Source organism: Vipera ursinii (assembly GCF_947247035.1).
Source record: "Vipera ursinii genome assembly, chromosome: 5".
Lineage (NCBI taxonomy): Eukaryota > Metazoa > Chordata > Lepidosauria > Squamata > Viperidae > Vipera > Vipera ursinii.
This window is the reverse complement of record NC_139518.1, coordinates 1,269,535-1,284,799: the sequence shown is the minus strand read 5'-3', so window position 1 is coordinate 1,284,799 and position 15,265 is coordinate 1,269,535. Positions and strand designations below refer to the sequence as shown.

Below are 15,265 nucleotides of genomic sequence, written 5' to 3'. Positions count from 1 at the left end.
GAACTATGCGGTCGTTAAACGAATCCAGCTTCCCCCTTTGACTTTGCTTGTTGGAAGCCATCTGGGAAGCTCACAAAAGTTGATCACCCTGACCCATGGACGCCACAACCATCACAACTGCGTTGCTGGTTGCCAAGCGCCTGAATTTAGCTCGCGTGGCCATGGGGATGCTGCCACAGTCATAAGTGTGAGGACTAGGTGTTAGTCACTTTTTCCACGTCATTCCCTTATGAGCTAGAAAGCGGAAAAATCACGTGGTTTCCCACTTAGTGACCGCTTTTGCTTAGTGATCCCGATTGTGGTCGCTAAGCGAGGACTGCCTGTATTGAGAAGATGCAGCCTCTCACAATCTCCGTCCAAATTTGCTCTTGATCCACTTTTTCATCCTGGGAAAAGCTTTGTGGGTTGCGACGCTGAAATCAAGATCAGGCTAAGTGTTAGTATCGCTTTACAAAGTGCCTACTGAGGCCACACCTGGAATCCTGCAGCCAGTTTTGGTCACCCTATCACAAAAAAGATGTGGAGAGTCCGGAAAAAGTTCAGAGAAGAGCAACTGATCCAAGGCCTGGAAATTAAAAGATACGAAGAACGGCAGCGGGATTTCGGTTTGGCCAGTCTAAAGAAAAGAAGAAAGAGGGGAGACACGATAGCAGTTATCCCAGTATTTGGGGGGCTGCCGCAAAGCAGAGGGGGGCGGGTTGTTCACCAAAGCGCCAGAGGGAAGGACAGGAAACAGTGGTGGGAAACTGACTAAAGAGAGGACAATCAACCAGTGGAACAGCTTGCCACCAGAAATCATGGGCGCTCCATCACTGGTGGTTTTTAAGAAGAGGCTAGACAGTCACTTGTCTGAGATGGTCTAGGTTCTCCTGCATGGGGCTGGACTAGAAGACCTCCAAGGTCCCTTCCAGCTCTTCTCTATTCTATTCTATTCTATTCTATTCTATTCTATTCTATTCTATTCTATTCTATTCTATTCTATTCTATTCTATTCTATTCTATTCTATTCTATTCTCCAATATCTATTTTATTCTATATTCCAATATCTATTCTGTTCTATTCTATTCTATTCTATTCTATTCTATTCTATTCTATTCTATTCTATTCTATTCTATTCTATTCTATTCTATTCTATTCTGTATTTCTATCCTCTAATTCTATTCTATTCTATTCTATTCTATTCTATTCTATTCTATTCTATTCTATTCTATTCTATTCTATTCTATTCTATTCTATTCTATTCTGTATTTCTATCCTCTAATTCTATTCTATTCTATTCTATTCTATTCTATTCTATTCTATTCTATTCTATTCTATTCTATTCTATTCTATTCTATTCTATTCTATTCTATTCTATTCTATTCTATTCCATTCCATTCCATTCCATTCCATTCCATTCCATTCTATTCTATTATCTGCAGGGAGGCCACAATATCTTCATGCCAATTTTGATTAACGCTCCTTTTCCTGGAAAAGCCGCCCCTGACAACGGTGGTCTTCTTTCTTGCTCAAAACTGCCTTTCTGCTTCCAGGAGCTTCGGCATCTGCCGAAGTGAGGAAGCTGAGCATCCTGTTCCACACGGGTGTCATGGCAACTCACACAGCATAACCGAGTCACAGAGCTGGAAGGGACCTCGGAGGTCTTCTAGTCCAACCCCCTGCTTGATGAGGAGACCCTAGACCAGGGGTGTCAAACTCAATTTCATTGAGGGCCGCATCGGCATTGCGGTTGCCCTCAGGGGGCCGGGTGGGTATGGCCAAGGTGGGAGTGGCCTTCTGGGTGGGCATGGCCAGCTCTACATCGTTGGCATCAAGGGTGCCTATGGGGGCCTGGGCAGGAGTGGGACAGATCTGGGGGTCTCTGGTGGGAGGAGGGTCTCTGGACCAGGGCCAAGGCAGTGGGGGCCGTTCTCTCACTGTTTCCAGGATGGCTTCGCGGGCTGCATGAAACCACTTCGCGGGCCGGATCCGACCCCCGGGCCTTGTGTTTGACATGTCTGCCCTAGACCATTCCAGACAAATGGCCGTCCAGTCTCTTCTTAAAAAACTCCAGTGATGGAGCAACTGAAGGCAACTTCCATCCCACCTGTTAATTGTTCTCATTCTGGGGAAATTTCTCCTTAGTTCCAGGTTGCTTCTCTCCTTGGTTAGGTTACCAACCGTTGTTTCTTGTCTTCACTTCTGGTGCTTTGGAAAGTAAATTAACCCCCTCTTCTCTGTGGCAGCCCCCCCCCCAAATATTGGAAGGCTGCTATCATGTCCCCACTGGTCCTTCTTTTCATTAAACTAGACCAGGGGTAGGCAACCTTGGCTCTTTTATGACTCGTGGACTGCAACTCCCAGAATTCCTGAGCCAGCTATGCTGGCTCAGGAATTCTGGGAGTTGAAGTCCACGAGTCATAAAAGAGCCGAGGTTGCCGACCCCTGAACTAGACAGACCCAATTCTGCAACCGTTCTTTGTATGTTTTAGCCTCCAGTTCCCTAATCATCTTGGTTGCTTTGTGGTAGTCTTGGGAAACGTCAAACCGTGCCAGCTGGGGAATTCTGGGAGATGAAGCCCACCCCTCTTTAAAGTTGCTGAGGCGGAGAAACAGTGATCTGAACCCTTGCCCAGAATATAATGCAAGGAGGACATGTTACCGAAGCGACTGGAAACCGCGAGGAAATTTAATTTATCTAATTGGAAAATAGTCAGGAATCTCTCTAGCGCGGTGGATTTTGGCTTCCGAAGAGAACTTGTCTTTGAAGCCGATAGAGAGGCGATTAAAAAAGGGAACGCAAAAAGCTGATAAAGAGATTAGAGGGGAAAGGAAAGATATATGGATACCATCATGCCTGGGGAATTGTAAAAAGGTTGCTGTGGAATCCAGGAGCGCAGAAGGACAATTAGCCAGCCGGTCGTTAAGGAGGAACAGAAGGCTTTTGGGAAATGGGAGGGTTGCCCAAAGGGGCCGAGCCAAGAGAACCCATCTCCACTCCTCTTAATGAGTCTGCTGCAATCATCTCTCTCCCCTCGGCTTGCAGCGCGGAGAGGAGGACGAGCAAAAGTGGCCCTATTTGCTCACCATCGGCTGAGGTGTATGGGTAGCGTAGTTCAAATTTAATTTGACTCCACATGAAATAGCATAGCATAGCATAGCATAGCATAGCATAGCATAGCATAGCATAGCATAGCATAGAATAGAATAAGAAATAAGAATAGAATAGAATAGAATAGAATAGAATAGAAAAGAATAGAATAGAATAGAATAGAATAGAATAGAATAGAATAGAATAAACAGAATGAATAGAATAGAATAAGAGAATGAATAGAATAGAATAGAATAGAATTAATATAATATTAGAATAGAATAGAACAGAACAGAACAGAACAGAACAGAATAGAATAGAATAGAATGGAATAGAATAGAATAAACAGAATGAATAGAATAGAATAGAATAGAATAGAATTAATATAATAATAGAATAGAATAGAACAGAACAGAACAGAACAGAACAGAACAGAATAGAATAGAATAGAATAGAATCAGAGTGGGAAGGGACCTTGGAGGTCATCTAGTCCAACCCCCTGCTCAGGCAGGAAACCCTGTACCATTCCAGACAAATGGTTGCCCAATCTCTTCTTAAAAGCTTCCAGTGTTGGAGCATTCACAGGGGAAGGGAAGGGAAGGGAAGGGAAGGAAGGAAAGTCCGCTTGCCTCATGAAGAAGCACCTTTGGGATAACTAAGACCTGCTGACGGAGAATCTCTATAGACCAGTGGTGGCGAACCTATTGCACGCGTGCCAGAGGCGGCACTCAGAGCCCTCTCTGTTGGCACGCGTGCCACCGCCGTCAGCAGCGGGTCCATCAGGCTGCCACCGCCGCCCGGAGCAGGAGCCCCGCCCAGCACAAAGGAGGCGGCGCGGCCGACTAGCCAGCTCGAGTAGAGGCGGTAGAGCAGAGGTCGCCAGGCATTGTCGATCGGTGGGCTGGAAGAAAAGGGAGGGGCTACAAATGGGGCGTGGCTAGCGCCCGCGTGCTCCTAACTAGCCCCGCCCTGTTCTCGCGTGGTGCAGCGCCTTGCATCTGCACCCCGTGGCGTGGCGGCGGCCATTTTTACGCCTTGCAGCACGGTGGCCCATTTTGGCATCCCTGGTTCTTTGCGTGCCAAAGCGGCCCTCAGATACGCTTCCCTGCCCCCCCCCTTGCCCCCCCGAGGGCACCACAATGCTGATGCGGCCCTGGCACTTAGGGATAAATAAGTGGGTTTTGGGTTGCGGTTTTGGCACTCGGTCTCTAAAAGGTTCGCCATCACCGCTACAGAGCATCTTCCACCAGTGGACTTCAGTTCCCATAAGGCCCCAGCCTGCAGGATCTGTGTGAGAATTCTGGGAAGGGGCCCGTCTCTCTGCAGCTGGGAAGGAACAGGGCGTCTGAAGCAAACGACCGCCATTTGACCCTCTGTTTTTTGGGGGTGGGGTGGGGCTCTTCCAGAGCGCTGCGACGACTGGGGGGTCGACACCATGAAGCACAAGCCGGTGTACAGCGGGGAGCCGGCCAGGATCACCTGCCCCCTCTTTGTGGCTTTTGTGAAGCACAACTACAGCACGGCCCACTCGGCCGGCCTGACCCTCATCTGGTACTGGATCGGGCTGGGCCAAGACCTGGAGGAGCCCATCAACTTCCGCCATCCCGACAACCACATCAGCAAGGAGAAGGACATGCTCCGCTTCCGCCCGGCGCTGCTGAACGACACGGGGAACTACACCTGCATGCTCAGGTAGCCCCGGCCGAGTCTCCCCTCCCGGGCTGGCGGGGGGGGGCGGCGGAGGGGGGGCTGCCCCCGCTCGGACGGGCTGCTCCCCACAGTGGCTTCGAGGCAATTGCAGCCATAAAGGAGAATATTTGCAGCTCAAGGCGGAAATGGGGGTGGGGGTCTGAGCTGGGTGGTTTTCTGGTTTCATGACCCCAACGTCATCATCAGGGTTATGAGGAAGGGGGTTTCCAAGGGGTGGGGGGGAGGAGGAGGAGGAGGAATAGGAAGAGGACTGTGGGGTCCTTGGCGCTCTCTGAGCTGGGTGGCTTTCTGGCAGAAGTTTCATGACCCAGCCAGAGAACATCGTCAGTGCCAGAAGGGAGGGGGGCTTGTGGAAAGGAGGAGGAGGAGGAGGAGGAGGAGGAGGAGGAGGAGGAAGGAAGGAAGGAAGGAAGGAAGGAAGGAAGGAAGGAAGGAAGGAAGGAAATGGGGTCCTTGGTCCTCTCTGAGCTGGGTGGTTTCCTTGCAGACGTTTCATGACCCAACTAGCGAACAACATCAGGGCTAGAAGGGAGTGGGGCTTGTGGAAAGGAGGAGGGGGAGGAGGAGGAGGAGGAGGAGGAAGAGGAAGAGGAAGGAAGGAAGGAAGGAAGGAAGGAAGGAAGAAGGAAGGAAGGAAATGGGGCCCTTGGTCCTCTCTGAGCTGGGTGGTTCCCTTGCAGACGTTTCATGACCCAACTAGGGAACATCATCAATGCTGGAAGGGAGGAGGAGGAGGAGGAGGAGGAGGAGGAGGAGGAAGGAAAGGAAGGAAGGAAGGAAGGAAGGAAGGAAGGAAGGAAGGAAGGAAGGAAGGAAGGAAGGAAATGGGGTCCTTGGTCCTCTCTGAGCTGGGTGGTTTCCTTGCAGACGTTTCATGACCCAACTAGGGAACAACATCAGGGCTAGAAGGGAGTGGGGCTTGTGGAAAGGAGGAGGAGGAGGAGGAGGAGGAAGAGGAAGGAAGGAAGGAAGGAAGGAAGGAAGGAAGGAAGGAAGAAGGAAGGAAGGAAATGGGGCCCTTGGTCCTCTCTGAGCTGGGCGGTTTCCTTGCAGATGTTTCATGACCCAACTAGGGAACATCATCAGTGCTAAAAGGGAGGAGGAGGAGGTGGAAGAGGATTGTGGGGTCCTTGATGCTCTCTGAGCTGGGTGGTTCCCTTGCAGACGTTTCATGACCCAACTAGGGAACATCATCAGTGCTAAAAGGGAGGAGGAGGAGGTGGAAGAGGATTGTGGGGTCCTTGATGCTCTCTGAGCTGGGTGGTTCCCTTGCAGACGTTTCATGACCCAACTAGGGAACATCATCAATGCTGGAAGGGAGAGGGTTTGTGGAGAGGAGGAAGAGGAGGAGGAGGGAGGACTGTGGGGTCCTTGGTGATCTTTGTGCTTGGTGGCTTTCTAGTTTCATGCCTCAGCATCATCAGGATTATGAGGAAGGGGGTTTCCGAAGGAGGGAGGGAGGGAGGGAGGGAGGAGGAGGAAGAAGAGGAGGAGGAGGAGGAAGACTGTCTTTGGGGTCCTTGGGGCTCCATGTTTTCTTGCAGACTTTTCATGACCCAGCTAGGTAACATCATCAGGGTTATGAGGAAATAGGTTTCCAAGTGGGGGGGAGGAGGAGGAGGAGGACTGTGGGGTCCTGGGTGCTCTCTGAGCTTGGCTGTTTTCTTGCAGACGTTTCATGACCCAACTAGGGAATATCATCAGTGCTGGAAGGGAAATAGGTTTGGAGGGAGGAGGAGGACGAGGAGGACTGTGGGGTCCTTGGTGCTCTCCGAACTTGGTGGGTTTTATAAGCAGAGACAATGCAAAGGGGAGTCAAACCGGTGTAGAAAGGGAGCGAAAGGGGTGATGGCCAGAGCCTCCAACACAGCAAAAAAAGAAGGGGAAATTCAAGACAGGATCAGGCCAGGGAGTTGAACGGATGTGAGGAAACAGCTGGAAGGAATATTTATATGGAAATGAATTGTCAGAGAGTGGAACTGAAATAAACGCAATAAATTTGAGTGCCGGGTGGGGTGGCCGGGGAAACATTGATTAAAAGAAGTCATAAATGCGGTGAGAAGATTGAAAAAAATATTGCGAGTTAGAGGGTGGAATGGGGGTAAATAATAAAATGGGGAGGTGGGTTGCCTGTTGGGAGGGGCTGTGTGATTTATTTAAGGTTGTGTCTGTGACACCACATAGGTGTAACATTCCTCGGCCCTTTTTTCCACGCAAATTTTTTGTTGGTGAAGGCTGCTGGGGAAAGGGCTGGCTGAATTTTTCTTGAAAGGGTTCGGCAGGAAGTGCATAAATTTAATAAATAAAAATAAATACAATGAGCAAAAAATGAAGTTTTATGCACTGGGTTTTATACCCGAGCTGTGCAGACCAGATTTTTTTTTCCTTCTTTTTTTTTTTTGCTGAGCTCCTTGAGAAATGATTGGATGCAAGAAAAAATTATGTATTTGGTGATTTAGGACATTTTTAATAGGGTGGAACAATAGGAAATGTGGGATTTGATTGCAGATGGCAACAAGTCTAGAAGAAGGGGGGGAGGGGGGGAAAGCAGGCCTGAAAATGAATTGCAAATGATTTGACACCAAGCAGGGAATAAAACTATTAAGAAAACAACAGAGTTGGAAGGGGCCTTGGAGGTCTTCTAGTCCAGCCCTTCTAGTTGGAGCACCCACGATTTCTGGAGGCAAGTAGTTCCACTGGTTAATTGTCCTCCCTGTCAGGAAGTTTCTCCTTAGTTCCAGTTTTGATTCTCCTCTGACTTAACCCCTGGAATTCCCCAGCCAACATGCTTTAAGATGGCTGAATACAGAATCCTATGGGCTAGAAGGGACCTTGGAGGTCTTCTAGTCCAACCCCCTGCTCAGACAGAAGACCCCAAACCATCCCAGTTAAATGGCTGTCCAGTCTCTAATTAAAAGCCTCTAGAGATGGAGCACCCACAACTTTTCGAGGCAAGCACTGATTAATTCTTCTTGACTCCATTTGGCTTGAATAATAAAATAACAGCGTTGGAAGGGACCTTGGAGGTCATCTAGTCCAACCCCCTGCTCAAGCAGGAGGCCTTATATACCATCCCAGTCAGATGAGCTTTCTTAAAAAAAAAAACCCTCCAGTGTTGGAGCACCCACAACCTCTTGAGGCGAGCTGTTCCACTGGTTAATTGTCCTCACTGTCAGGAAATTCCTCCTTAATTCCAGGTTGCTTCTCTCCTTGATGAGTTTCCATCCCTTGCTTTTTGTCCTGTCCTTCAGGGGCTTTGGAAAATAAATTGACTCCCACCCCTCTTCTTTGTGGCAGCCCCTCAAAATATTGGAAGGCTGCTATGCTGTTTCCCCCACCCCACACACCACCCCGGTCCTTCTTTTTATTAAAGTAGACATTTTCTGCAACCGTGCTTTATAACCATTCAAGGCTGTTTGATGTCCCCTTTTTTTGGATAAAATGTAAGAGGAATGCTTGTGAATGAGTATTCATTCATTCATTCATTCATTCATTCATTCATTCATTCATTTATTCAATGTGTAATCCCTCCATTCCCTGGCGTGAGGGATATTGGGAGGCTTATAGTGTAATCCAGGAAGTCCTCTACTTACGACACTTAGTTTAGTGATCGTTTGAAGTTACGACGGCACTGGGGAAAAAGGGAGTGACGACCGTTTTTCACGCCCAACGACTGTGGCAGCATTCCCAGAGGGGTCACGTGATCAAGATTCGGCGGCTTGGCAACCGGTTTCATATTCAGGACGGCCGCGGTATCTCCCGGGGATCATGCGATCCTCTTTTTGCGACCTTCTGACAAGCAAAGTCCACAGGGTACCTGGATTCGCTTAACGACCGGGTTGCTAACTTCACAGCTGCAGCAGTTCGCTTAACAACTGTGGCAAGGAAGGTCATAATATGGGGCAAAATTCCCTTAACAACTGTCTCGCTGAGCAACGGAAATTTTGGGCTCACTTGTGGTAAGTTGAGGACACACACACACACACACACACACACGCACACACACCGTATTCTGTGCCGTATAAATCCTCAAATAGTTAACCAGGGGATTAACGGTGCCAGTTTTGCCAAGCATCCGAATTTTTGTTCGGGTGACCTCAGGAGCGCTGCGATGGTCGTAAGAGTGAGGACTGGCCGTAAATCTTCGAAACGGTCACTAAATGAATTTGCTGTAAGTTGAGGAGCCCCTGTAGCGCGGAGGGAGAGAAAGCGAGCAAGCGGCGTCGGTTTGAATCTGCATCCGTTCCTTCGTCCGATTTCTTCGCTCCTGCGTTAAATTTTGCGGACTTCCTCTTTCCCACCCTTTCCCCTCGCCCGGTGGAATGGGGCTCCCTTCGAAAGGGACTAATGTGCGGGGATGTGGGGTGGGGCTGGGGGGGTGTTTGTCACTCTGCCCTCCCCGAACGTAGCATCTTTTTCAACCCCCTTTCTGCTGGTTTCCCTCGGCGGGATCTTGTGGCCTGGAGTTCCACAGTTTCCGGTCTTCCGCTTGGCCTGGAACTGTTACCATTGTGTCCCTTTGGCCTTTTTGGGGGGTGGTCTTCCATTTTCCTCGCAGGAACGCCAGCTACTGCAGCAAAATTGCCGTCCCCCTGGAGGTGGTCAGCAAGGACCCCGGATCCTGCCTCAGCCAAGCGGTCAAGCCGGAAACGGTGCTCATGTACTTCGACACGGTCAAGCAGAACCTCACCTGCCCGCAGGTGGAGAGCTTCCTTCCTGACGGCCTTGAGCCCCAGGTCCGCTGGTACAAGGTGAGTGGAGGGGAATCCGGGGGTCCCGGCAGGACCTTGGCGTGGGGGGGAGACCACTACCCCCCTCAGCCGCCTGGGGGGAGGCAGGGTTTGCAAGATGGAGGGGGGGTTGTAGACATGGGGAAAAAACACGGAAAAATTGGGGGGAAACACAGGTTTTTTTTCTCATTTTTCCCCAAAACAGCTTTTTTTGGGGGGGAAAGGGGGGGGACTGTTTTTCCCCCAATTTTTCTGGTTTTTTTTTTCCATGCCTGCCCAGGGGTCTCCAGCGGGATGGGGGTTCCTGGTGGGTTGGGGTCGTCCTTAATAAACTTCAAGGACCAATCAGAAGTCCCTCCTTTGGGCATTGGCGTAACATGGAACCAATGGGACAGGTAGTCCTTGACTTACAACGTCTCGTTTAGTGTCCGTTCGGAGTTACAATTTCACTGAAAAAGGGACTTAGGGACAGTTTTTCAGATTTAACAACTTTTGCAGCGTCTCCGTGGTGACGTGATCCAAATTCGGAAGCTTGGCAACTGGCATGTACTTGTGACGGTTACAGTGTCCCGGGGGGGGGTCATGCGATCCCCTTTTTGCGCCCTCCGGATTTGCGTCTCCCTATGCTCCATGGGTTAGGACGCTGAGCCTGTCGATCAGAAGGTCGGCAGTTTGGCGGGTCGAATCCCGAGTGCCGCGTAGCAGAGTGAGCGCCTGTTACTCGTCCCAGCTTCTGCCAACCTAGCAGTTCGAAAGCACGTAAAAAGGCAAGTAGAAAAATAGGGACCACTCCGGTGGGAAGGTAACAGCGTTCCGTGCACCTTTGGCGTCTAGTCATGCCGGCCACGTGACCACGGAGACGTCCTCGGACAAGCGCTGGCTCTTCGGCTTTGAAACGGAGATGAGCACCGGCCCCTAGAGTCGGAAACGACTAGCACGCGTGTGCGGGGGAACCTTTACCTTTACCTTTTGTGCTCCATCACTGGAAGTTTTTAAGAAGAGATTGGACAGCCATTTGTCTGGAACGGCGTAGGGTTTCCTGCCTCAGTGTGTGTGGGGGGGTGGTTGGACTAGATGACCTCAGAGGTCCCTTCCAGCTCTGTTATTCTGTGGTGTTCACTAACTTTTAACACCTGCAGTGATTCACTTAACAACTGTGGCAAGGAGACTCGTAAAACAGCGCAAAACCTTGGGATGGGTTTGTGTTTCCTTCGCCAAATGAGAAACACTTTTTGCCCAATTTGGGGTAATTTCCCCAGATTTTGGTAGCACCGGCTTATGCTATCGGTGGTTTTCCAAGGAATCAGTCAGAGAGACAGCCTGGTCTGGCCACTTAGCCAAGATCCAATTCCTGCTTTCTGATCGGCCATCGAATTGTGGCTGAATCTCAAATGCCTCTTTTCTCAGCCCTGCGACCTGTTACCTGAACTGGAAAGGTATGTGTGTGTGTGTGTGTGTGTGTGTGTGTGTGTGTGTGTGTGTGTGTGTGTCTTTTTATAGTTTCTTGCCCAGGCAGAACGGATGATAGGCAGCCCTCGTTGCCTCATCTCCCCTTCTTCCCAGCCCACCCCACTTTCTCCCGACTTTAACAGAATAGCAGAAAAACAGAGTTGGAAGGGACCTTGGAGGTCTTCTAGTCCAGCCCCCTGCTCAAGCAGCAGACCCTATGCCATTCCAGACAAATGGATGTCCAGTCTCTTCTTAAAAATCTCCAGGGATGGAGCACCCACAACTTCTGGTGACAAGTTGTTCCATTGGTTAATTGTTCTCACTGTAAAGGAAATTTCTCCCAGGTTGCTTCTCTCCTGGAGGAGTTTCCATCCGTTGCTTCTTGTCCTGCCTTCAGCTGCTTTGGAGAATAGCTTGACTCCCTCTTCTTTGGGGCAGCCCCTGAGATACTGGAAGGCTGCTATCATGTCCCCCCTCATCCTTCTCTTCATTAAACTAGACATTCTCAATTCCAGCAACCGTTCCTTATATGTTTTAGCCTCCAGTCCCCTGATCATCTTTGTTGCTCTTCTCTGTACCCTTTCTAGAGTCTCGACATCTTTTTTACATCGTGGTGACCAAAACTGGATGCAGGATTCCAAGTGTAGCCTCACCAAGGCCTTGTAAAGCGGTATTAACACTTCACGTGATCTAGATTCTCTACCCCTGTTAATGCAGCCTAGCACCGTATTGGCTTTTTTGGCAGCTGCTGCACATGGCTGGCTCCTATTTAAGGGATTGTCCACTAGGACTCCAAGATCCCTCTCACAGTTACTACTATTGAGCAAGGTATCACCTATAGTACTATACTGGTGCATTTGGGTTTTCTGGCCTAAAAGTAGACCCTTACTTGTTTTAATTCAGGGGTCTTCGAACTGGGCCCTTTAATGACTTGTGGACTTCAGTTCCCAGAATTCCTCAGCCAGGCACGTGTGCCTGGCTGAGGAATTCTGGGAGTTGAAGTCCACAAGTCATCAAAGGGCCCAGTTCGAAGACCCCCATTTTAATTCTAAGTGCTGGAGATTTTTGTAAGCCTTCGCAGTGCCATCTCATGTCCAGTGAGGAGGTGGGGGGGGGGGGCTCAGAGCTTATCCAACGCTAACTTTCTGTTAACTGAAGGTCACTTCCTGCCTCTAATCGCCGCCCCCCCCCCACACTTCATTTCTACCAGTTGCAGTGGTGGGACTTGGCCCCTGCCACTGGTTCCCAGAGTCGGTCCCCAGACGAGAGATACTCTTCAGGGCTTTCAGAGGTTGCCGATTTGATTGATTGATTGACAGACTCATTGGGCTTAAATGCCACCATGGTCATGCCTGGCTCTGCAGCAATTAGTCCAAAACGGTAATGAGATTAGAAAGCCAGGCGTCCAACTGTCACGGCTGATGTTTCCCAGGGCGGGTGGACAATTAAACCCCTTTATAGTCAGCCTCTGAGAACAATCTTTGAGCTGCCTAAAACCGCAGCTCTTGGGGGGGGGCTTGATGACCAGCCCGGGGGTCCCTTCTCGATCTCGGGGCCAGAGAAGTCGGGACAATGATAGAGAAAGCCTAGGCCAGGGGTAAACAACCTTGGCTCTTTTATGACTGGTGGACTTCAACTCCCAGAATTCCTGAGCCAGCATGGGGGAACTATGGCCCTTTCATAACTTCTGGACTTCAACTCCCAGAATTCCTGAGCCAGCATGGGGTAACTATGGCCCCTTCATGGTTTGTGGACTTCAACTCCCAGAATTCCTGAGCCAGCATGGGGGAACTATGGCCCCTTCATAACTTCTGGACTTCAACTCCCAGAATTCCTGAGCCAGCCATGCTGAGGGAAAAGGGAGAGGTTTCCAAGCTGAGCCATGCTGGCTCAGGAATTCTGGGAGTTGAAGTCCACGAGTCATGAAGGGGCCTAGGTTGCCTACCCATGGCCTAGGATATGTAGTCCTTGACTTATGACCAATTATTTAGCGATCATTCAAAGTTTCAACAGCATTGGGGAGGAAAAAAAGGACATCAGCGCAGTCCTGGGAAGCGACCCCCTAAAATTATGTTTTCAAAATTGGGGCGTTTGGCAAAACTGGAGTGTATTGACAATGGTTGCGGCATCAGATGGTCTCCACCGGTGGCTTTCCTAGCTGGCCTCCGACAAGCCAAGTCTCAATGAGGGCACAGGGATTCGCTTCATGATCCCATGGATTGTGAGAGGGACCTCGGAGTCCTCGTGGACGATCACTTGACTATGAGCCAGCCGTGTGCAGCAGCAGCCAAAAAAGCTAACACAATCCTGGTTTGTATAAACAGAGGCGTAGAATCAAGATCACACGAAGTATTAGTACCGCTTTGTAAAACCCTAGTGAGGCCACACCTGGAATACTTCAGCCAGTTTTGGTCATCATACCACAAAAAAGATGTTGAGAGTTTGGGAAAAACTCAGAGAAGAGCAACTAAGATGATCCAAGGCCTGGAGACCGAAACATACGAAGAACGGCTGCAGGACTTGGGTTGGGCCGGTCTAGAGAAAAGAAGAAAAAGTTTCATTTAGCATTTGAATGAGTATTAGATTTGGAAGATTTGTTATTATTTAGTTATTTTTAAGGAGAGTTAAAGTGCGATAGGACTTAAAGTGTTATTATAGTTAGTTTGCATATTATAGTTTAAGATTGTTACGGTGAATACCCTGTATTTGCTCTGGGAAGTCGGGGGGGGGAGGGAGAGGGAGTTGAAATAGGGTGGGGTGGGGTGGATGGGTTTTTATGTTTTTTATGTTTAAAATGTATCTGTAAAACTCTTTAATTAAAAAATAAATAAATAGGGGAGACATGATAGCAGTTATTCTAGTATCTGAGAGGCTGCCCCAAAGAAGAGGGAGTCAAGCTATTCTCCAAAGCGCCTGAAGGCAGGACCAGAAACAACAGTTGGAAACTGATCAAGGAGAGAAGCAACCTGGAATTAAGGAGAAACTTCCTGACAGTGAGGACAATCAACCAGTGGAACAGCTGGCCACCAGAAGCGGTGGATGCTCCGTCACTGGAGGTTTTTAAGAAGAGACTAGACAGTCACCGGGGTGTGTGTGTATTTGCCACGTGATCCCCTTTTGCGACCTTCTGGCAAGCAAAATCAACGGAGAAGCTAGATTCACTTAAGGACTAACTTAACCACTGCCGTGATTCGCTTAACAACCGGGCCAAAAAAGGTCATAAAACAGGGCAAAATTCACTAGACGAATGTCTCACTTAGCAAAGAGACATTTTGGCCTTGATTGTGGCCGTAAGTCAGGGGACTAACTGTATCACTCACTCCGGTGATCAGCCGGATGTCCGGGCCGCCTCTGGTTCGGGTGGGTCTGTGTGGAAACCTATTGTATCTTTCGATCTGTCCCTACTTTCCTCCCAGGCGGGAAGACCGATTAGCTCGTTAGGCTGAAGGGCATCGGCCATTAAAATTCAAATCTCCGCCATCTATTAGCCCAACGCAGCTAAATCCCCGTTGGAAATAAATTTCCAGATGACAGCTCGTTTATGCCGCTAATAAAACTCTTTATCAGGAGTGGCGTCAAGCCTCTTTCTCCAGCGGCCCCCCCAGAGACGGAGGAGGATGTGACGGGCAGCGCTTGCCACTCGCCGGGGACAGCATCAATGACAGCGCCAATCTAAGGGGCTGCCCCAGAGAAGGGACAGGGGGGTGGGTTCTGCCTATTCCCTAAAGCAACTCAAGGCAGGACAAGAAGCGACGGATGGAAACCCATCAAGGAGAGAAGCAACCTGGAATTAAGGAGAAACTTCCTGGCAGTGAGGACAGTTAACCAGTGGAACAGAAGTTGCCACCAGAAGTTGTGGCTGCATCATCACTGGAGGTTTTTAAGAAGAGACTGGACTGTCACTCGTCTGAAATTTTATAGGGTCTCCTGCTACGGGCAGGGGGTTGGACTAGAAGACCTCCAAGGTCACTTCCAACTATATTCCAGTGAAAAGAAGGAGTAGGGGTGACATGATAGCAGTCTTCCAGTATCTGAGGGGCTGCCCCAAAGAAGAGGGAGTCAAGCTATTCTCCAAAGCGCCTGAAGGCAGGACCAGAAACAACAGTTGGAAACTGACCAAAGAGAGTAGCAACCTGGAACTAAGGAGAAACTTCCTGATAGTGAGGACAATTAACCAGTGGAACTCCTTGCCTCCAGAAGTTGTGAGTGCTCTGACGCTGGAGGTTTTCAAGAAGAGACTGGACAGCCCCTTGTCTGGAGTGGTCTAGGGTCTCCTGCCTGAGCAGGGGATGGGACACTACAACTG

General features: G+C 49.6%; 1 protein-coding gene across 1 annotated transcript in view; it reads left to right on the top strand.

The window, feature by feature from the left end:
* Positions 1-15,265, top strand: part of IL1RAP (interleukin 1 receptor accessory protein) — a gene marked incomplete at its 3' end in the record, with an annotated part of 74,120 nt that overhangs the window by 22,160 nt on the left and 36,695 nt on the right. The window contains exons 2-3 of the mRNA XM_083363953.1: positions 4,477-4,762; positions 9,339-9,531. Coding sequence (XP_083220079.1) covers positions 4,477-4,762; positions 9,339-9,531 — 479 coding nt within the window. The remainder of the gene's footprint in view (positions 1-4,476; positions 4,763-9,338; positions 9,532-15,265) is intronic.